The sequence below is a fragment of the Tricharina praecox genome, assembly GCF_024521635.1.
Source record: "Tricharina praecox strain CBS 144465 chromosome Unknown BZA05scaffold_31, whole genome shotgun sequence".
Classification (NCBI taxonomy): Eukaryota; Fungi; Ascomycota; class Pezizomycetes; order Pezizales; family Pyronemataceae; genus Tricharina; species Tricharina praecox.
Window position 1 is genome coordinate 174,578 of NW_026250433.1, and position 20,456 is coordinate 195,033.

Here is a 20,456-nt window from a genome sequence, read left to right on the forward strand (position 1 = left end):
GCCCACCCAGCCACTTCTGCAGCCCGTCAAAGGATGGAGCGGGTATGGGACGTAGCTCTAGGTACTCTAGGTACTCAACCTACATACCGGTACTCTACATGCTCAGAGTAACTCAATTCACCTCCCCGCAGTTCGACTTGATGCAGCCCGTATCGTAGCGTGGTTTCCCCACACACTTGGCCCAGTTTAAAGAGCTCCAACGTCCAAACACCCATGTCTCACCGCCGAAGCGAAAAAACAATCGATGTAAAATCGAAGGCAATCGAAGCAAAAAGACCCATATCGGGGAATGTCCCTAATTCCTCCCCTTTGCAGCTAGAGTAACCCACATCTAATCTGATTCCGTCAATCTTCCCACAGCGACGTAATCACCCAATCCAAATGCTGAGAAATCCGATAAGCGGCGGGCCGTACTAGCGTGCAGAGTAGTTCGACAAGGTGGGGCAATCTTTTTTCGTGCTGACCGACCTTTCGTGACTCCGAGGAGCTCTTTTCCTGTCCTGTCCTGTTTGCTCACACGAAAAAAAAACCCAATTCACAATCTGCTCCTCCGATACCTACACATATCCCACCACATCCAACTCCGATTTGCACGACTTTCCTCAATCTGCGATAATTACGACCGCCTGGCTGTCTACATATAATACACCGACACCTCCTCCTCCTGCCCTGCAGCTGATCGCGGATCCACCCACCCACTCACCCACCGACAGACAGACCGACACAAACGCATACCTATACCCACCCACTCGACGACATGGTCCCACCACCACCGCCGTCCGTCGACACCTCCGCCGACTTCCATCCCTTCGCGACTACTGCCGCGCCAGCGAAAACCAGCTCCACGCTGATCCTCTGCCCGCCGTCCGTATCCTCGCACCCGACCGTCCTCGAGAGCGCGCTCGCCACCGTCGCCGATCGCGGTTCCGTCGACGTGCAAATGCTCGACCGCCTTGCCATGAACCTAGTCACGCTGCCGGATGGTATCTACACCACCGTGCTCCTGTTGTCCGATCCTGTGGCGCCGCAAGAGCGCCTGGAGAAGCCGCTGCTCGAGAAGGTGCTCAAAGCGATGGCGCCCGGCGGGCGGTGGAAGAGCCTTGGCAGGAGCAACGGCGGGAGCAACGAGACCTGGGTGGCGGCAGCCGACAGGATCGCGTTCCTCACGGCCGGGTTCGTGCTCGAGGACGAGAACGAGGGCGTCGTCGCCGTCAAGCCGGATTTTGGCGGGATGAAGAGTGTCGCGCTGAATCTGAACTTGAGGAAGCGGGCGACGGGCGCGGCGGCGGTGGTGCAGGTGGCGAAGCCGGTTATGCAGGTGCCTGTGCCGGTGCAGGTGGAGGTAAAGTCGAATGGTGTGGGCTTCGTGGACTTCTCCGACGATCTGGATGATGATGAGCTCATCGACGAGGACGAGTTGATGGCGGACGAGGACTTGGCGACGCCGGTGCAGATCCGTGAGTTATACCGTGTACCGAGGCATTGCGCTGGCGTGGTGTCGACGGGTTGGTTGGTTAGTTGCTGACTAGTGTATCTACATCTAGCTGCGGAGTGCCGGCCAAAGCCTGGAAAGCGCCGGAGAGCGTGCAAAGACTGTACTTGCGGCTTGAAGGAGCAGATAGAACAGGAGGATCAGGAGAAGCGCAGTACTGCGGATCTGGCGCTGGCGGCCGCGAAGGAAAAGGCTGCGAAGGGCGTTAAGCTCACTGCTGATGATTTGGCCGAGATCGATTTTACCGTCGAGGGAAAGGCGAGCTCGTGCGGTAATTGCTATTTGGGCGACGCTTTTAGGTATGATCATCTCTCGTGGATCGTGGATCGTGGTGAGATGGTGAGAGACCGTGCTGACTGATAGACTAGGTGCTCCGGTTGTCCGTATGTCGGCTTGCCCGCTTTCAAGCCTGGCGAGCAGGTGCAGATCGATATGATGGATGATCAGCTGTGAACTACCTACAATCGCGACTGGGTTTGCATAAAAGTGTTCTTGTGGTGGATTGATGATGAACTGATGGTACCTATCAGTAGAGGGGAGGGGAGTCATTTGTGTTTTGTTTTTTGTTTTTTGCCATAGTCATACCTATCGGACTATGGGGGGTTTTTCAGGTGCATCGGTGGGAATAGACAAATCTGTTATATCTACTTGCTTTACCATACATACCGTACTCTGGCGAAGGGAAGGGAAGATGAACGATTGGCGAAATAGGTATGTAGCCAGGCAGGTGGTGCATGCGCTGGGATAGCATTCAGGTACCCTCATTGTTTGCTTCGTCGCCAACCCGGACACGGACACGGTCACGGTCGTTCAGTGCCATTTGTTCTTTTGCATTTCGACTGTTCTTACTGGTCCTGACTTCCTCGATAATACTGACAAGGAACTTGACGATGGACATGTCGATGGGCACGTCTTGAGTGGGAGGCTTTGTGTTTTTGTATGTATATAATCATTCTCGTATACCGCCTATGTAATACTACGCTTTTCCATTCTCCCCCTTTTCTTGCCCACATCTTGTCCATCTTGTCCACATCTTACGTGGGGGGGGCAAACTCTCCGCCCCGTGAACGAACCCAACAGCACGAGTGAGCGCCTGTGAATCGGGCGGCCGAGTGAGCGATGACCTGGCCTGACCGAGCTCCATCAAATTTCATCGACTTCCATCACTTCCATCAGCTGGAACAGTTGGAGCGGCACGGGCTAGGTGGAATCGTGCTGGTGCGTGCTTTCTGGAAGCTACAGACGAGGTGGACCCTTCACATGGCATACAGCCTGCTAGGCAGTGGGAGGCAGGGCCAGATCCCGAAATCGTCCCGAATCGCCGGTCTAAGTTTGTATACTATGGTAGACTGGTAGATGGTTCTTCGAGACTTCGAGGCTCCATCCGAGGAAGGAACGAAGTGCTGCTACATATCCGAGAATCGATGTGTCCTCGTGTCCTCTAGCGCCGCCGCCAAACACACAGTAGGCACCCGTCGGTATGTATCCGCCGCCTGCGCCTCCGCCTCCGCCACCGCCACCGCCAGCACCGCCGCCGCCGCTGGTGCGGGCCCGTCCTAGATACAGAGGTGCGCTATTCGCATGCGTTCTCCTCGCCGAGCTTAGAACCACCGCACCCACCGCACCACCTGTGATGCGACCTACCTACTTCAGGCAGAAGGAGGGAAGGAACGAACAGCTGTCCTCCCGCCTCCTCGACCGACCAGCCACGGGAAACAAACCAGGTAAAGTACCGAGGGTTTTGCTTACATACAGAAGGTGTTCGGACCAAACACGAGGGATGGTGCGCTGCGGTGAGCTAAGGTAGGGGGTGGGTTGGGGGGCAGGAATCATGAACGAGAGTAGCATAGCATAGCATACCTAGCATAGAATCCTTAGGTAGACTCACGCTAACACTGACACGTCAGGAGTACGACATGCCTTGAACTTGAACTTGAAGGCTGGAGAAGTTGAGTTGTGGATTCCGAGGTAGCATACCAGCTCCATCTTGGTATGTACTCTGCGTATACTCTGCGTGTACTCTGCGTGTACTCTGCGTGCGAATTGAGTTTGCCTGCCTGCGTGCGTGCGTGCACTGTGCACTGTCAACCGTTTTACATACACGCCCAAGGAATCGTTCGAAGTGGGGAAACGCAGGCGGGGGCGGGGAGAAGCGGAGAGGAGAAGCAGGAGGAGGAGGAGGGGAAGCTGCCCCTCCTCCGTCTGTATGTAGATGGTTGCCGCTGGCTGCCGCTGGCTATTAGTTGGAATGTTGATGTTGATGTGCAAGTAGGATTGGCTGGCCACAGAAAGACACACAGCCAGCCAGCAGAATCAGATCAGTTGCAGACTGTTGCAGTTGCAGCCCGAGGATCTACCTCCCTTACTCTCTTACTTCCTTCTCCCTCTCTCTACCCCGCCGGTTTTTTTTCTTTCTCAAAGACGAGGCCTGTGCTTTTTTTTCTTCCAACTCTCCCCTTCTCTTTTCATGCAATCCTGACCCCTCAGTGTGCGCTCCTGCCCGCTCTCCTCCAGCCTCCTGCAAAGAAAAGCACTTCTTCACGTAACCTCCCGTCATCATTTGCTCTCTGCTATACTACCCCCTTACGAACTCTTAACTTCGCTTGCCTTGCTTGCTTGGAAACAAGACTCCTTTTTCAAACGATTTCACTGCTTAGTTAGGTTCCCAGGGAACCCGTCGTGGAAAAAAAGTGCCCCACTTGCCGCCTTGTCGGAGCTACCTGGATCTAGCTACACCAAGTGCCGTAGAACAGGACAGGGACTGAAGGAAAGCCCCCAGGTGAAATCCCGGCCGGGCCACACATACAACTCCAAGGAAGACAGACGCGCAACCTCCGAAGTCCTTCGTTCGGAACAACGTCCACTCGAGACCCGCCCTGCCAACAGCCCCAACCCGCCAGCCCGCCAGCCAGCCCGCAAGCCCGCCCGCCACTTCACCACACAACACAACACAGAACCCCCCCAAAGGAAGGAGGAAGGAAAAGAACCCACGACTCCCACATGGCTGCAACGTCGTTCTTCGCCAGCGGCCCGCATTCCTCCTCCCTGCCGTCAGCCAACAGCAACAGCAGCAGCAGCCTCATCGCTTCAGCCGCTGCCATGGCCTTCGACCACCAGCGCATGCCGCCAGCTCCCGCAAAAGAGATGACTCCGCTTACCGCCGCTTCGTCTCCCGCTTCCAAGAAGGTCAGGCTATCGGCTACCGCTGCTCTTGCTCCTTCGGTGGAGGCGACGGCGGCGGTGGCGGGCCCGGCTCGCTCCCACCAGCTTCCGATCACCCCTGGCGATGTTCAGATGGGCGGTTGTGTCGGCGACAAAGGGATCCAGACGACTCCGGCCGCCGTACTAGCGGCCGAGAGCTGCATTTCGCCGTCTTCCGCGGCGAAGACTTCTCCAGGTGCGCGCCCTTTGCCCCGTGCCCCCCTCCTTCTCCCCCTGCTTCGCTGTGCGCGATGTGTCAACTGCTACGCGTTCGGGGAAAGCCTGGGTGCTGACTCAAGCTTCAAGACGCCACGCAACGCCTGCAATCCATTAGGACTACCATCTCGGAACAGTTCGACATTGAGATCCTCCTCAAGCATCGCGAACTTGGCAGCATCGAGAAGGAGATTGCAAAGACTCAGGTGGCCATGGAACAGCTTAGGCGATGCTCCCTGATACCCTACGCCGACAGCACCGAGGCTCAACTACACGCCCAGCTCAATTACAAACCCCCCTCTCACAACCCCCACCACATCCCCGATTACGCGCCGGCACCCGATGGTGTCGTTGACGGCCCGTATACCAGACACTACCGTCAGTGGTTGATCGCGCACCAGAGATTCGATGGCCCCACCGCGCCGACGTACGTGGCGCCTCCACCCACCCCCGGACTTGAACTGTTCCAGAGTCTGGCCGACAGCGGAAGACCACAGAGGCAGAGCGCCTTGAAGGCGCAGACAAAGAGCGGAGTGCAGGTGTGCTTGTACCGGAAGAGGGATGGTACATTGGTTAGGTATGTGGCTCCTGAATGCTCGTTCCGTACAGTCCAGCTCATGTCATATTTTCCAGGTTGGAATGCGGTACCTGTCACCGGAGCAACTTTTCATCCGCGCAGGGGTTCATCAACCATTGCCGTATCGCACACCAGACGGAGTACGCTTCGCACGATGCCGCTGCTGATGCCTGTGGCAAGGAGGTCGACGAGGAGGAACAGGCGTCGCTCATATCTCCCATGCTCCGAACGGCTATCGACGGCCCCGCAAGAAACACGCGCCAAACCCAACAGCAGTTTTCCCCCGCTATGCCCACCCCTCAGAGCTCGTACCACTCCAGGTCCGCCTCGTTCTCCCAAACTCCGGTCAACACCAAGCCACCGACACCAACGACCAGCACACAACGCAAGGGTGGTCGCAGGGCGGCCATGACGGTGAACACCCCTAAGACTCCGGCACCACAACACCGGGGTAGCATTTCCGGCTCGGCTACATCGCCGATAGACTTTAGTACCACCAATTTAGAGAGCCATCTCAAGAGAAAGCGGCCCGACCTGAATGTCGAAGGGCTGCTGAAGGAGGTTACCGAAAAGGTTGAGTGGGTTCACGACCGCTCCCGTTCGCCTAGCTTGGACTTTGAATCGGAAGAAGACATCTCGCCTATGGGTCCCATGTTCAGATCGAGAGCATTGCCTGCACCTCTGCCGACTCAGCAACACACCCCCGCGACTTCAATGCCCCCAACCCCCACCTCCCAGGAGTCGTCGATGGACTATAGACGTTCGCTGTCCGGATCATCGCCGCTTCCGTCTCGGGGCGAGTCTTCGAACTCCAAGCCTCAGCGTATTTCTGCCGACGGCGATGTCGAGATGGACGACTTCGACGCTTCTAGTGACGACGACGATGGTGGATACCGTTCCGATGGCGCCCAAGGAAATGACGATGACCTCTACTCTGTTACCCACCGAAGGCCCATGCAGGGGGATTCCATGGAATTCCGGAGTGTTGATTCCCCCACGTTCGGGCCGATGCTTGGCAACGGTGGAATCTACTCTCAGTTCCTGCAGCAGCACTCGCAGGGAAACGCATCACCTATGTCCGGTTTCATCGGAGGAACTGCTCTCCTGAACGGCGGTGGTATCCCACCAGCTGCTCCACCTCCCCCTGCAGTCACCATCAACCCCGCCGTGCTCATGAGGAACACGGATCACCCGTCGCCTTCGCCGGCGGTGATGAACATGGCGCAGATCACGGCGGCGCTTCTCGACGGAGCCGCATCGATGGAGCCCGAAGTTCCGAAGCACGTTAGATTCGCCATGCCGGGAATTGGAGGCGACTTTAGGCAGGAGGGCCTCAATGGTTCGGTTTAGACGGGTTTTACGCTTCTTCTTCTTCTTCTTCTTCTTCTTTCTTTCTTTCTTTCTTTCTTCCTTAGCTTTCAATTTCGGTGCTTTTTCCTTTAATCGTTTTCTTGTAAATCTTTTAACATTTTCTTGCGAGTGGGTGGTGCTACTGCTGCTGCTGCTGTCGTGAGGCTGGGTGACGAAGGGAGAGGAGAGGAAGGAGGAGAGGGTCAGGCTTTTTGTCATGAAATGTTTTTTTGTAACCCCTCCTCCTGCTCCTCCTCCTCCTCCTCCTCCTGGGATTTTGCTGGATTCCTCCCCCTGTTTCGGTTGTTTTTTTTTTTGTTTTTTTTTTGCAGCGTGATTGGTTGGTTGAACTGGTTGGCTTTTTCTACTTTGCAAGCGGGTTGGGTTGGAATTGGGCTGGTTTTTTTTTTGGGGGGGGGGGGACTGAATTGAAATGAGATGAGATGAGGGTCTGGGTCTGGGGGTTGTTTTTTTATGTTCTTTTTGTGGTCTTTTGTGTTCTTTTGTCTTGTAGATGGGATGGGGGTGGGAAGGGAAGGGGAGGGAAGATTTTATGTTTGTTCGGTCGATACCTACACTGTGGCTGGGGACTCTGTGGACTCGGGACTCGGGGGGACTCGGGAGGAATTGGCAGTGGAGAGTGGATGTGATGTGGATGGGGACGGGGACTGGGATGGGGACTGGGATGGGGACGTGGATGGGGACAGGTGTGGGCGTGGGCGTGGGCGTGGATGGGGGGGATGGCTGTGGACATGGCTATAATCTAGATACTCCAAAATTCGAGACGCTGGACATTACGGTATCGATGTCAATCGGTGTCAATTGAGGCTTCGGCAATCATGAATTATCACGGCCAGGACTCCCGGTTTACATAGGTAGCTCCAATGCTCCATAGACAGCCTACATAGTGTAGGTAGGTGCTCATCCGCCTCGGGCGCGCTGTGCTGCTTTTTGTTTTTTGTTTAATCAGTGATTGCTTGCGACCTAAGTAGATCATGGCAATATATGTACACACTCCGTTTCCCCGCCACTGTCCGACCCGACTTTCATCGAGTGGCCCGATGTGGCTTTCCCTGCCCTCGCCTTGGCCTGTCCTAGCAATGTATGAGCGCACCAAGGAGATGAAACTAAGAAAAACCAAATTCCAATTCCTCGACTCGTCCCTACCTCACCGCAGGTCCTTAGTCGTCGCCGCTTCCTGCCTCTTCCGAAAAGGATGCCATGAAGGAAGGTGTGGGGAGGAACAGCGGGCCGGAGCCCGGCTCCTCAGCCTCAGCACCCTCCTCCTCCTCCTCTCGTCTCAGTTACGCCTCCCTTTCTTCCCGCTCCCTGAGCTCCCACTCGGAGACCTCGCTCTCTGTATCTTCCTCAGCGGCCGCCGGCATCCGTCTGCCCACATCGGTGGTGGAGAGGAATTCGAGAATCGCCTTGCTGCATCGCTCATCTGCGAAGAGGTCTCGGATCTTGAATCGATCTTTGCCCCTCCTGGTGTACTTCCGGACCTGTGCCCACAGAATCTTCTGCTGGCTTTTCCATTCTGGGCAGTTCTTAAAGACGTGCTCCCGTGTCTGAGTCTTGTATAGGCACCACCCGCATCGGGCGCTTGGTTGGCTTGTCGTCCATTGGAGATACTGGCCAGTAAGGCAGTGTCCTGTCTTGAGCTGGTAGAGCCTGGAGGCCAGGCGCTTGGGGGCGGCGGCTGGGAGCTCGTCTGGTCTCTGGCCTGACTTTCTGCTGAACCTGTACTTTCTGTGGGTGATACGTGCGTCGGCCCATTCCTTCGCTTCCTTCCACTTGGTTTCCGTGATGCCTCGTCGCAGGTAGGCAAGCGATGCCGGTGGTGGCTGGCTCGCGCCATATCGGTACGTGTGGCGGGTGACTTCCACTCCGCGCGCGGTCGGCTCGTCGGCTGCTAGTTTGGCCCATTCGTCGGCCTGTTCGTTCCCAGGGACGCCTTTGTGTGCCGGACACCACCTGATTTCGATGGTGATTCCTGGCTCTCTTCGGCGGATTGTGGCGAGATGCTTTCGTGCCTCGATGGCGTACTTCTGGCCGGGGCCAGGGTTGTCATGGGCCATCCTTCTGATGGCTGCTTGTGCGTCCATGTAGATAGTGACTCTGCTAAGTGTGTGCCGCCTATCGGCGGCTACCTTCAATGTCCGGGCAATCGCGGCACATTCGGCATCGTAGGCCTCCTGCTGGCGGCCCATATGCACCTTGTGCCCCTTCCATCCCGTGCCGTGGCGCCAGGCGACTGCGTAGCCGGCAGCCTTGGAGTTCGTCCTCGATCCATCCGTATACATCGTGAGTCCCGGGGGTTGTGGGCCTGCCGCATGTGCATGGGCGAGTTTCTCGTCCTCCATGATGATGGTGCAGTCTAATGCTTCAGCTTCGTCCAGTAGCACTGGGCGTGCTGTGCTGCCTTCATGTAACTCCATAATTGGCCGCGAACATTGAACGACGAGTGATAGTAAGTGAATACCAAAATACATCACACGAGTCATGTAAAACCCGACTTGCTACGACAGCTAGCTCATCCACGGCGGCCGTCACCTCCTTCCACATACCTAGATCGAGTGAGGAGGTGATCGACATCGCGCCAGCGCTCAATCCTTCAAAACAACGGAATTGAGCACATACATACTCAGAACAGGGAGATCTGTAGAGTAAACCAAATCCCACCTGGGGAACCAACAAGTACATGCCTACGGTAGGTAGGTCTCCATCGGGTAGGCTTATTTCCGTTCCCTCGGCTTTGACCCACCCAGCGGAGGCCGCTTCCTCTTCTCTTCCTCACCCCATCCCATCCCATCCTGTCCTCACCTTCGAAGCACCGCACCGCAATCATACCTCCCTCCCACCCGGAGATCAGGACTTCCGATGGACTTAACCTGAGCCGATTCGAGCCCGTTCGGGATGTGTTTCCCCCCTCGATAGTTGTCGGCCCGTGTTGCAACCTGGCGGATTTGGAGGGAGGGAGAACACACACACACACACACACACACACACACACACACACACACACTACAACTGTTTACATCTTGCCATTCAACCTAGAGACCCGAGCCCGAGGCCGAGCCCCCGGGTTGGAAAGTTGGAAGGTTGGAACTTTACGCTCCGGGATGGCTCTTCCGCGGCGAGCTCACGAAGCAGCAGCGCTTGCAATCAATGTAGGAGTTCTACCTGTTGTCGTGCCATTCAAGCAAGCAAGCAAGTATCGAAGAGCCCTGTGTTCGCCGTTCGGAGATGTACTATAGTCTATAGATATCCTCACGTGTCATCACTCGTGTGCCGTCCACTCATGACATTTTTTCTTCTTTCAAACGGGAATTCTCCCTTGCGACTTCACGGGTTGATTGTTATTCACATTCTAGACGGATAATGTCGCGCAGATATTCCATCCAAGGGGTGAGCGCTGACGTCGGACGCCTCGGACGCCCCCCCCGTGAGCTTTCCTTGATCCTCACATCAACCAGCAACTAGAAACATACCCGACACATACATTACTACCCGACGATCCGTCACGCGCAATACTTTACCCCACGCGGGCATTCAGGACAATTATCATCGTTGCAGATGCCTCCTTAGGTAGCCTGGGCCGTCAACGCCAGCTGACAGCGATTCGAGCTTCCTCCGTGACCCCCGCATGCCCGGGTGAGGATGGTGACGCTTCATACTCTTTTTACAGTCTCAGCTGATCAAGAAGCGGCGTTGGAAAATGCCGAGAAGATCCAGGAGCTGAGATCTCAGCTCCCGATGCTGGCCGGGTGTGGGCAGTGACTCGTGAGCAGTGAGCACAAACGAAACGAAAAGAAACGAGTGCTGTCGAGCCGACGCTTCCTCACGGACGTACTCCAACGACTCTAACTAACTAAACTACTGATGACACCAGCTGCAAACGGGCGGAGGGTTTCACTGGCGACGGAGCAGGAGCGGGAGTAGGACAGTGATTTCCTCCCCCCCCCCCCCTCTCCCCCCTCCCCGTCCAGGTGCCATATGGGTCAGTCACGAGGTGTCAAGTTACCTACCGAAGGGGTTTCGTTTACTCCAGCTTCTGTCCTTCGGCACCAGTTGCCGCTTGGCTCGCAGGACACGGGCCATACACAAGCGGTCGAACTGTGGTGGGCGAAGGCGGTATATCGCTGTGGCAAGCCGAGTGAGGGCTGGGGAGTCAGAGCTTGTCGGAGCCGAGGCAGCGGCGTTAGCAGGACGATGAGCGATGCAGTGCTGCGGCTCTGATTGCTCGATCGGGATCTACGCGATGGGGAGGCAGTACTCGAGTGGCTGCTCAGGTACATAGAGCTGAGGGAGCTGGGGGACGGAGACGGTCGCGGATGGAGGTGAGCTGCCTATGAGGCATCCATCCAACAGTGCAAAGTGGCGGCAGCGGAGACAGAGGCGGAGCGGGACGGCGCTGGTTCAAAGCATGAATACCGTATCCAATCTGGTGTTTCACGGAATATCACATCGCAATAAGAGAATTAAAAAGCTCGATGCTGAGCCTGATGCTACAACAGTATGTAATACCGGTAGGTATTCCAAAGCAACGTACATCATACATACATACACACATACATACCATGAACCGCAGCTGAGCAGTGAGGACCGGAAACCCGCGGCAGGAGCAGGTAATACCGTACTCGTCAGCATCGGGTCATCTACTTATACCGTAGGCGTAGCTGATCACCGGAACCTCGCGGCAACCGTAATATCGTACTCGTCAGCACCGTGCCACAACCTACACTGTAGATATACCGATAAACGCAGCCGAGTTGAGGCCGGAAACCTGCGGAAGGCGTAACTACATAGCAGGTACTCGTCCACATCGTGGCATACCGTACCGTACGCAACCGGATCACTAATACATAGTAAACCCGCACCGGGGGTAGATAAACAATAAAACCCAAAGTGGCGCAACCTTAGCCTCGATCTAAAGACCGAAGACCGAAGACCGAAGACCGAAGACCGAAGACCGGACCGCAAGACGAGATCCGTCACAAACAGAACAACGCGGACTGACTCAGTAGTTACCGTATGGGAGGCGTGCCGCAGGACCTGCTTCCGAGGCTACATAAGCCCGGCCCCATAGTCACTCTTTGTCCCATCCTCAATGTAGATGGAGCATTCTCCGGGGGCGAGGCAGTGGCTTATGGGAGTGATCTGCTGGATCACAACACATCAGCTCGCCCGTAGGCTGTAGGCTGTTGATCCGAACCGGCCGTATGTACTACCAATAATGCAAAGCTGACCGCGGCGGGAATCCGATGTCGTACCTACATACCCGAGTGGCGATGAGCAAAGCTTTGAACTCGAAAAGACCAGTCACCAAGTCTTACCTACCGTGAGCGCGAGATGCTTAGGCCTTTTCTTTGGCTACTATTATAGACTCGACTCCCTCCCCACTGGGCTTAGTTATGACCAACCCTATATTCGCGGTTTACAGAGTACTCCAGCTCGAGCTATGTACATAGCAATAGGCCTTTCTACTAGGCACCTCTCTTTCCTTGGGACACCTACCCTTTTTTTCCCGCACGATGCTACCTTTTTGGAATCCAAAACCGAGTGATGGTCTATGAACATATTGCCGCAACCTCCCTTCATCATTCACGAATCATGACTGTCCGGACTCCGATATAACTAGCCACTATCTGCATCAAGGCCCATGTTTACTGTAGCTTCATTGGCCCTTCGGGGGCGGGGGGGCTAAGGTGCCTCGCTTATATAACAGGGAATGATATATATGAGGGGATTAACAGGTTATGTAACTGCGCTCTGAGGCTTGACAACTGTTGCTTCAAACTGTTTTTTTCCGGTGAATGAGGGTATGATACATAGTAGGTAGTGATCTGTGCCCCGAGGGATGGATAAGATGGATTGGATGGTCTATGTACGCTGCTACATCTCTCTCTGCGCGGTCGAGATGAATCAGTACCGGTAGGTATACGAACGAGTGCGGACTCGCTGTTTGCGATATTAACCAGCCAGCAATGGTCCATGGATCAACAAGCCGGCGCCTATATACAATACTAGTTGGATGTACCTATGCCCTCGATAGGTGTCTCTCCATGTCACTCTCGTTCCTAGCTACGGCACCCATGTAGCATAATAGGGAAATAGTAACGCGGCCATGACCCGGCGGACTTATCTCTTGAGCCATGGAGCCCTGCCATGCCCATCGCAGTATGTAGATAGGTGGGGGAAACACAGTAAGATTTTGAGCGGGAGGCCGTAGGCCCGTTACCCGTAGTAATCCTCCCGCCCCCTACGTACGAGAATACCTACTACATACCCTACCCTACGCACTCAGTGCTCACAACCTGGTGTCCGCTCACGAGTGTAGGTAGTAAACCCCAGTAGCTACTACATACTACTAGGTAGTAACTGGTAGCCAGCCAACTACTAACCGGACTGTGCCAGCCGGGTCTGCAATATCTGTCTCTCTCTCTCTGTTTTTTCCCTGCTCTCCAAGCGCCCAGGGCCCAGGCTGGAGTGCAGGAAAGACTGTGACGAACGAAACAATGCATATATCACCTTGGGGGCGGCGGATTGATGGGCGTTTGCCACCGGCCAGCACCCCACCAGCCAGATCATTCGCCGCTGAGATGTGGGGGTGGGAGGGAGGGAGCGCGGGTGCGGGTGCGGGTGAGGTGGGGGGAAGGGGAGATAAGCGGACGCCCCAAAATCGACGGGGCATGGTGGTGGCATGGATTGGATTGATGAACTTTGAGGGTTTAAGCAGCAGCTTGGGGGAACTTCCCCATCAAGCCATACCTCCCCCCCTCGATGAACCTGGAACTGGGGATTTGGTTAGCTCAGGAGGATTGGCATGTGGAAGAGTGAGATATCTACCCATCTGCACAGTGACCCGCGGAGTTTTTTTTCTCCTCTTCCTTGTAACTATGTCTGTCTGCGTGGTGTACGTAAGTGTGTTCAAAACACTCTAGATCTGCCAGATAGGCTTTTTGCGGGCAGCGGCGGGCGGGATCAACCGTGGTCGTGCAGAAATATTCATAGGAAGGAAGGAAGGAAGGAAGGCACAGGGAACAATGGCTGGAACGAACGAACGCGGAACGACGGAAAAATATGCCTGCCCTGCCCGTCTCTGCTGGCTCCGTCCGGAGCGAGCGAGGACGGAAGAACCCCCCTCCCCCCAGGCAGGACGGAACCGCCCAGTAGGTGGTAGACGACAGCGGCAGTCAGAAGTATATTGGACAGCTGGCCGGTGCTAGTGCTGGCTGGTGGCATGGTTTCCGGGACGAGCGAGATCACGGCTATGGATCCAATTGAACGAATCCTTCCCGCCAGCCAGCCAGCCAGCATGCAACTGCATGTCCCAGATAACCGCTCCCCCCGGACCCCCCAGACGAAGAACAGGTGCGAAACGTAAATTTCCCAGAGATGGTTTTCCGGAGCCACCAGACTCCATGTCGAATGTATGTCTGGTGCCTAGGTAGGTAGTTAACGGCGCATCCCGCGTCGGAAGACAGTAGAAGCATCCCGAATACCTGCCTTCCCACCCATAGAGTCAGCACCACCACCACTTCGTATGTACCTTACTGTACGAGTACACTGCCAACTAGCTCCCCTCTTGGGCGAAAACGGGTCTAGAATGTGAGCGAATGGAGAGTCGTAACGTACTTGCGACCCAGATGCAAGAAACTGCCGACCCTAAATGCAGGCGGCGGTTCAGAGATTATGCAAACACACTCGCCTCCCTGCTGCCTCGAAATACGCTGCTGGCGAGCCAGCCGGGTATAGGTAGGTGCGCCGGGATGGGAGTTTGCTACCTGTCGTTCCTTACCCACCCGTTGGTTGCCTGGACTGCTAGATACGAAGGCCTCCGTCACGTGCACCCGGCGCGGCACCACCAGGGTCGTTTTTTGTTCGTTGTTGACAGCTGTCGTCGTTATTGTTGTTTTCGTCGTTGTGTTGTTGTTATTGTTGTTGTTGTTGTTGTTGTTGTTGTTGTTGTTGTTGTTGTTGTTGTTGTTGTTGTTGTTGTTGTCGTTGTTGTCGTTGTGTTGTCGTCGTCGACGTCGGCGGTGTTGCGGTCGCTCAGACGTTTATCCGCTCACCGGAGGTCGAGCACATAGGGTGGTACCTAAACTCACGGAGGAATGCGCCGCATACTCCATGTATGTATGCACAGTAGAGTATGTATGCACAGTAGAGTAGATATGCGCATAGATTAGGTACGCTGATGCTAGGGCGCATCGTGCATACACGCCCTTCTGCAGACGCAGATCTCGAAACGGATGTGTCCTGCCGCCCGCGCTCAAATATCTGTTTTCCCCCTCCCCGCACTGCCCCAGACCCGGACCAGAACCCTCAGACGATGGGCGATGACGCTGATGTGCTGATGATGATGATGGTGCGGATGATTCAACGGATGGGGTGCGTTCGATACAACACGCAATCTGTATCATAATAGATATCTGAATCCCGCAAACAGGCAATACGGTATGGTAGGTACTATGCACCGCCCCCCCCCCCCCCCCCCCCCCCCTCCCGACTGCAGACGTTCGTCCGTCGTCTCAAGAGGTAAGAGAACTGCAATCATGAGATATTGTTTCTGCAGCGTCTCGACTTCCCCCCGCCCCGCACCGCAATCCTCAAGTTCAAGGGTCCAACAACACCGGCACCACCACCACCACCACCACCCACCGCTCCCCCTCCGGATCCCTCCTTCGTGAGCAACTTTTTATGTAAGCCCAATGCAGGGCCGAGATTACCGCACATGCGTGTCCAGACTCCAGACTCCACTGTCCAGACGTGAGTGAACGTGCAAGTAAAAGAAACAGACAAAGAGGAAAAAAAACACACACACTGCACATCCCACCCAGGCCTCAATATCAGCTTTCGTCACCGATGCCTATGTAAGTAAGTATCTACCCTAGGTATGAAAGTACTGATAGTGGGCCCTTTGTGCCATCGTTAATCAAGCCTCACGCCCCCCTCCAGGCTCCCGCCGTGGCTGGCAGAGACGGAGATCCGGAGACGGCTTGCGGGTGGCGATACTATAGTGTTTCGCATGCCCCCGTCTGTCTGACTGACTGAGTGACTGACGTCTCGCGGCATTTACATACCAAAACGTCTCGCAGAGTCGCAGGCGGGCTCGAGATCATTGCTGCTGCAGTGTGCACTGTGGAATCTGGACGCATAGGGAGGGGGGTTCGCTGGGAGCGAGCATCACTTCCCCGAGACGGACCCATCACCATCACCATCAGCGGACGTTTGTTAAGATATACAGACTTGCACACACACTTAGACAACCCTCATGGACCTCCCCCGCGTGCAAACCCCGAAAACGAAATCGTGTGTGGTGTCTGTGTGTGGTGTGTGATGTGTGTGGGTGTGTGTGTGTGGGTGTGTGTGTGTGGGTGTGTCAAACAAGGGAAGAAAGAAAAGAAACATGGTGGTGTCCGTGTATATGATAGCGATCGAGCGAGCGGCGAGCGCAAACTGCGGTGCGCTGAGAGGGGAGATCATGGAGATCATGGATATCTGGATATCTGAATATCATTGCTGTCAGATGCTTCAAGTCTTCGAGGCTTCATTGGCCGTGGACCGTACCTATGATACTGACCTACTGACCGTAGGATCGCACCTACTCACTTGACTTGACTTGCCTCCTACCTGCTAGTAGTGCTATGCGTTTTTCTGTTCAGTGAAGCGGTGTCCATGTGTAGCCAGTAGGTAGCTAATAATGCTAATGTTCCTTCTTTTTTTTTGAGAAGAGAAGTGAAAAGGCAATTGCAATGGCAATGGCAATGGCAATGGCGAATCGAAGTTGCCCATTGCCCAATAATGCCCAATGCCCAATGCCCAATGCCCAATGCCCAATGCCCAATGCCCAGTGCCTACCGATGACATGTATGATGGAGAACCTGGAGGTTGGATCCCTTGGGCCTTGGCAGCAGACTCCCACCATCCCCCCTCTCTTCCGGTATTACTTACTCAATGTACGTCTCCGTAGAGTATGTAGCCGCGCAAACAGGTGCGTACGTAAGTACGTACTGCTCCAGAAGTCCGTACATACCTATGCGCCGTGCGCCTCCATTAAAGTAGGTAGATGAAGCCCACGCGCGGAAGCAGTCGATGTCGACGTCGCGCGAGTGATCAGCCGTGCGCCGGTCTAGCTAGCTACAACTAGGTAACTAGCACCATGCGATAAGGCTCTTCTGTGGTGCTTTCGGGGCGGGAGGGGAGGGCGGGAGGGTCGAATGATACCCAAGTGAAACCGCTCTGTTCCCCCCATCGAGTTTCACGGTGACGGCAGCCATACTCGAGCTTTATGTAGGAGTAGGTAGTCCAGGGCGCACCAATATTTACTTTCACCGCCCCGTGGTCGGTCGGTCGACTCCGCTGTCTACATACACATTTACCGCCGCTGACGCCGCCGAGTCGCCGACCCGTCACGAGAAACGGAACGACCCTACACGGAGTACCTCCCTCTCTCGTATATTGTACCAAGTATGAATCTACTCTAAAAAAGCAGCTGTGAGTGAGAAAAGAAAAAAGGAAGAAAGAAAAAAACAAAACAAAACAAAACAAATGCCGGCCTACTAGCCATCTGCAGGCCCAGCTGTGGACTTGTGGTGCCCGTGGCTGGTAGGCAGGTAGACAGGCAGGCCGTGTGCGTACGCGCCCCCTCTCCTCTCCTCTCGCTCTCGCGTCGCCTACATATCATACCTACACAATTCGAAAGAGCAGAAGCAGGAGCAAGAGCCAGAGCAAGCAAGAGCTGGCGGGGCGGGGCATGGGGGGCATGACACCGACACCGACCCGACGGCCTGACCTGGGATGATCCGAGTGTGAGCGCTCCAGCTCCAGCAGAATTCCCTCACGAATAACTACCATACCTACCATACCTACCATACCTACCATACCTACCATGCCTACCATGCCTACCAGGAAACGGAAACGAGATCTAAAGCACGTATGTAGAGTAGGTGGAGTAGGTAGAGTAGGTAGAGTATGTAGAGAGATATTTGGTCGCTGGTCGGTGGTTCTCGCTCTGGTTGATTGGTTGGTTGGCTGGGAGATGAGTGTATGATAGACCTTCCTTCTTACTCGAGCTCGAACCGAACATACATCATACATCATACATCACACATATGTACATGGACCGACACCGACACCGACACCGACACCGGACACGATAAAAAAGTCAGACGATGCAGACGATGACTTGGGGTTTTTTGTTGCGCGTCTGGCTTTTCTTTCCTTCTTCTTCTTCTTCTTATTCTTGTTCACATCCGACTTCGCGATCCAGGGCGGAGGGCGCGGGGTCTGCTATGTAGAGTACGGTATGTATGATAAGTGTGAGAAGAAATGACCCGAAGACGGAGACAGACCGCAGGCAGGCAGGCAGCAAGGGGGAAGGGAGGGAGGGAAGGAGGTTGACTGGCGGCGGTGAGAGGACCTACATACTGCCCTGCAAGCCCCATGTCGTCAGAACTCGGTCTCTGATGTCATGATGTGCTGTATGTAGGGGGGACAGACATGATACATGATACATGTATCATGTATCATGTATCATGTATCATGTGTGTGTGTGTAAGTACGAGAAGTGGGGGTTTTTTTTCTTCTCTGCTGCAAATGCAGAGAGCGGGTACGAGAGAGAGAGAGAAGGGGTGGGACGCATGCGAAGGGGAATACCGACCGGTAGTTAGATGGATGGATGGATGGCTGATGCCCATGCTGATACATATACCTTCACACAAATAGCAGAGTCGAGTGGCTGTGGGTACACTGTGCACTGCGCGCGCCTCGGAAACACAGCCTTGAATCCGACGAGGTTCTAGACATATCGACATACCCAACCTACATACGCGTATATAACTACGGGGATGCATATCAACGCGAGAAGGTGGAGTTGTCCCCGGTGGGGGTGGGGGATGGGGGGCTATGTGTTCGTTTATCGCTCTTGCGAACCATGGCGGCCAGCCCCCCGGCCGGTATCAACATCCAGCACCACCAACCACCAACCCACCACCACCACCCACGGGCCCAGATCCCATCGTCTCGTCTCAAATTCTGCAGCAGTGTAAGAAGGAAGAGAAAAGAAAGAAGAAAAAACATTGAAATTTTCGAGAGAGAGACCGCACACTCGAATGCCCAGCGCCCTGCACTCTGCTCTGCCTACATGTGCTCCATGCCGATTTCGGTGGGCCGGCGACCGTTCCGTGCCGGGATTGGCGGGTACTCTACTCTACCTACTCTACAAAGTGAAGTGACGATGATTGATATCCCAAAAGTCCTCGTGCTTTCTGCTGCTGCGTCGTCGGCCATCACCACCACCACCACCACCACCCACAACAACCACCACCACCACAACCACCACAACCACCACAACCACCCACACTTTATTTCACTCCCTCCCTCATTCCTTCCGCACCCACCGCCCGCCGCCGCACTCCTCCGCTAATCGACACGCACACGGGGCGAGCAAGGAAGTCCCTGCTTGAGTGCAGCAGCAGCAGCAAAAGGAAGGAAGTGTGGTGGGTGTCGCTGGCTGCCTCGCAGTGGCTACCACCTACGGTAACTACTATCTAACTACCAGCGTGCGTGCCAGTTGTGCTGCTGTGCTGTGCTGTGCTGTGGGTGGAGTAACTATGGTCCACCTATGTACGAGCAGTTACTCCAAGTATCTCTCTAGCCATGTATGATACAGTACACACATGCTATATCGCAGCCCCCACTCACTTTCTTCTTCTTCCTCCCTTTCCCTACCTCTGCCTCCCCCCCACACACACACCCATACAGGCACACTCACTCTCACCCCCATCTCTTCGCTCCGCTGCATATACGGCCAGCAGCCAGAGAATGCGGACTCCGGATACCTATGTCTCGATGCAAGACCCACCGCAGCCGGGAGGGGGGAACAGATCCTCGTTGCCGCCTCCGGCAGGGCGAATGTAGCCTCCCAACGTCTCAGCTCTCAGCGTCTCAGCGTGCCGAGAGTGCCGAGAGTGCCGGGAGCAACATTGAGCTTTGAGCATCATACATAGACCCCATACCGTATCGTCTCGGTGATGGTCGATTCCTTCCACGATCCACAATCCACAGTCCACGGCATCCAGAGATCTTGCCGGACTAGACTCGGAGCGAATTCTCGGGAGCGAGAACGTCCCGTCGCACGGCGAAACGACGGGTGCATTGCAAGCTAGCTCGCGGGGCCATTGGAATATAGTATATAGCATTGTAGGTATACCTAAGGTAGTACGGTACTCCAAGTCGTTGATTTGGTGCAACTCAACTCACACGCAATCATTCGGTTCACCGTTCACCTTTCGGCGGCCAACCAGCTAACCAGCCAAGTTCCAACAAGCCCAACGCATCACTGCGGACGGGATTGGGGTCATCTGCGATACCTACCTGTGAAGAAACAAAATCTCAAAAAAGTTCAACGGATCGGGTGGCTACGAGACCACGAGACTTGGTGGTCCAAGACACCGAACGATGTCCAACGGGCAGACAGCTCCTCCAATGTCGAGGTGAATTCAGCCATGTATGTATATACATACCGGTACCTCCGTGACCCCGTGCCTCCATCCGACGACTGCGGCTGCCGTAGAGCCGTAGAGCCGTAGAGCCGTAGATATACCGGTACCGGTA

The 20,456-nt window shown here is 55.1% G+C and overlaps 6 protein-coding genes across 6 annotated transcripts; 4 read left to right on the forward strand and 2 right to left on the reverse strand.

The window, feature by feature from the left end:
* The first annotated feature begins 486 nt into the window (after positions 1-486).
* BZA05DRAFT_176137 (cytokine-induced anti-apoptosis inhibitor 1, Fe-S biogenesis-domain-containing protein) lies at positions 487-2,086 on the forward strand. The gene is made up of 3 exons (XM_051479256.1): positions 487-1,457; positions 1,545-1,791; positions 1,861-2,086. Exons 1-3 carry the CDS (start codon positions 758-760, stop codon positions 1,943-1,945), a joined length of 1,032 nt encoding a protein of 343 aa, XP_051335772.1. The 5' UTR covers positions 487-757; the 3' UTR covers positions 1,946-2,086.
* A 1,306-nt stretch (positions 2,087-3,392) lies between these two features.
* Positions 3,393-4,323, forward strand: BZA05DRAFT_176143 (uncharacterized protein). Its single transcript, XM_051479257.1, has one exon. The coding sequence runs from the start codon at positions 3,485-3,487 to the stop codon at positions 4,151-4,153; it is 669 nt and encodes a 222-aa protein (XP_051335773.1). The 5' UTR covers positions 3,393-3,484; the 3' UTR covers positions 4,154-4,323.
* BZA05DRAFT_176144 (uncharacterized protein) lies at positions 4,324-7,073 on the forward strand. Its single transcript, XM_051479258.1, has 3 exons — positions 4,324-4,889; positions 5,000-5,486; positions 5,543-7,073. The coding sequence occupies exons 1-3, from the start codon at positions 4,493-4,495 to the stop codon at positions 6,834-6,836; spliced, it is 2,178 nt and encodes a 725-aa protein (XP_051335774.1). The 5' UTR covers positions 4,324-4,492; the 3' UTR covers positions 6,837-7,073.
* BZA05DRAFT_409999 (uncharacterized protein) lies at positions 6,814-7,320 on the forward strand. Its single transcript, XM_051484846.1, has one exon. It carries the CDS (start codon positions 7,059-7,061, stop codon positions 7,266-7,268), a length of 210 nt encoding a protein of 69 aa, XP_051335775.1. The 5' UTR covers positions 6,814-7,058; the 3' UTR covers positions 7,269-7,320.
* Positions 7,321-15,398: 8,078 nt separating this feature from the next.
* BZA05DRAFT_476984 (uncharacterized protein) lies at positions 15,399-15,961 on the reverse strand. Its single transcript, XM_051488285.1, has 2 exons — positions 15,923-15,961; positions 15,399-15,853 (listed from the first exon to the last, which is right to left on the reverse strand). Exon 2 carries the CDS (start codon positions 15,668-15,670, stop codon positions 15,455-15,457), a length of 216 nt encoding a protein of 71 aa, XP_051335776.1. The 5' UTR covers positions 15,671-15,853; positions 15,923-15,961; the 3' UTR covers positions 15,399-15,454.
* Positions 15,962-18,500: 2,539 nt separating this feature from the next.
* Positions 18,501-19,067, reverse strand: BZA05DRAFT_410014 (uncharacterized protein). Its single transcript, XM_051484847.1, has one exon. It carries the CDS (start codon positions 18,918-18,920, stop codon positions 18,696-18,698), a length of 225 nt encoding a protein of 74 aa, XP_051335777.1. The 5' UTR covers positions 18,921-19,067; the 3' UTR covers positions 18,501-18,695.
* Positions 19,068-20,456: the final 1,389 nt, after the last annotated feature.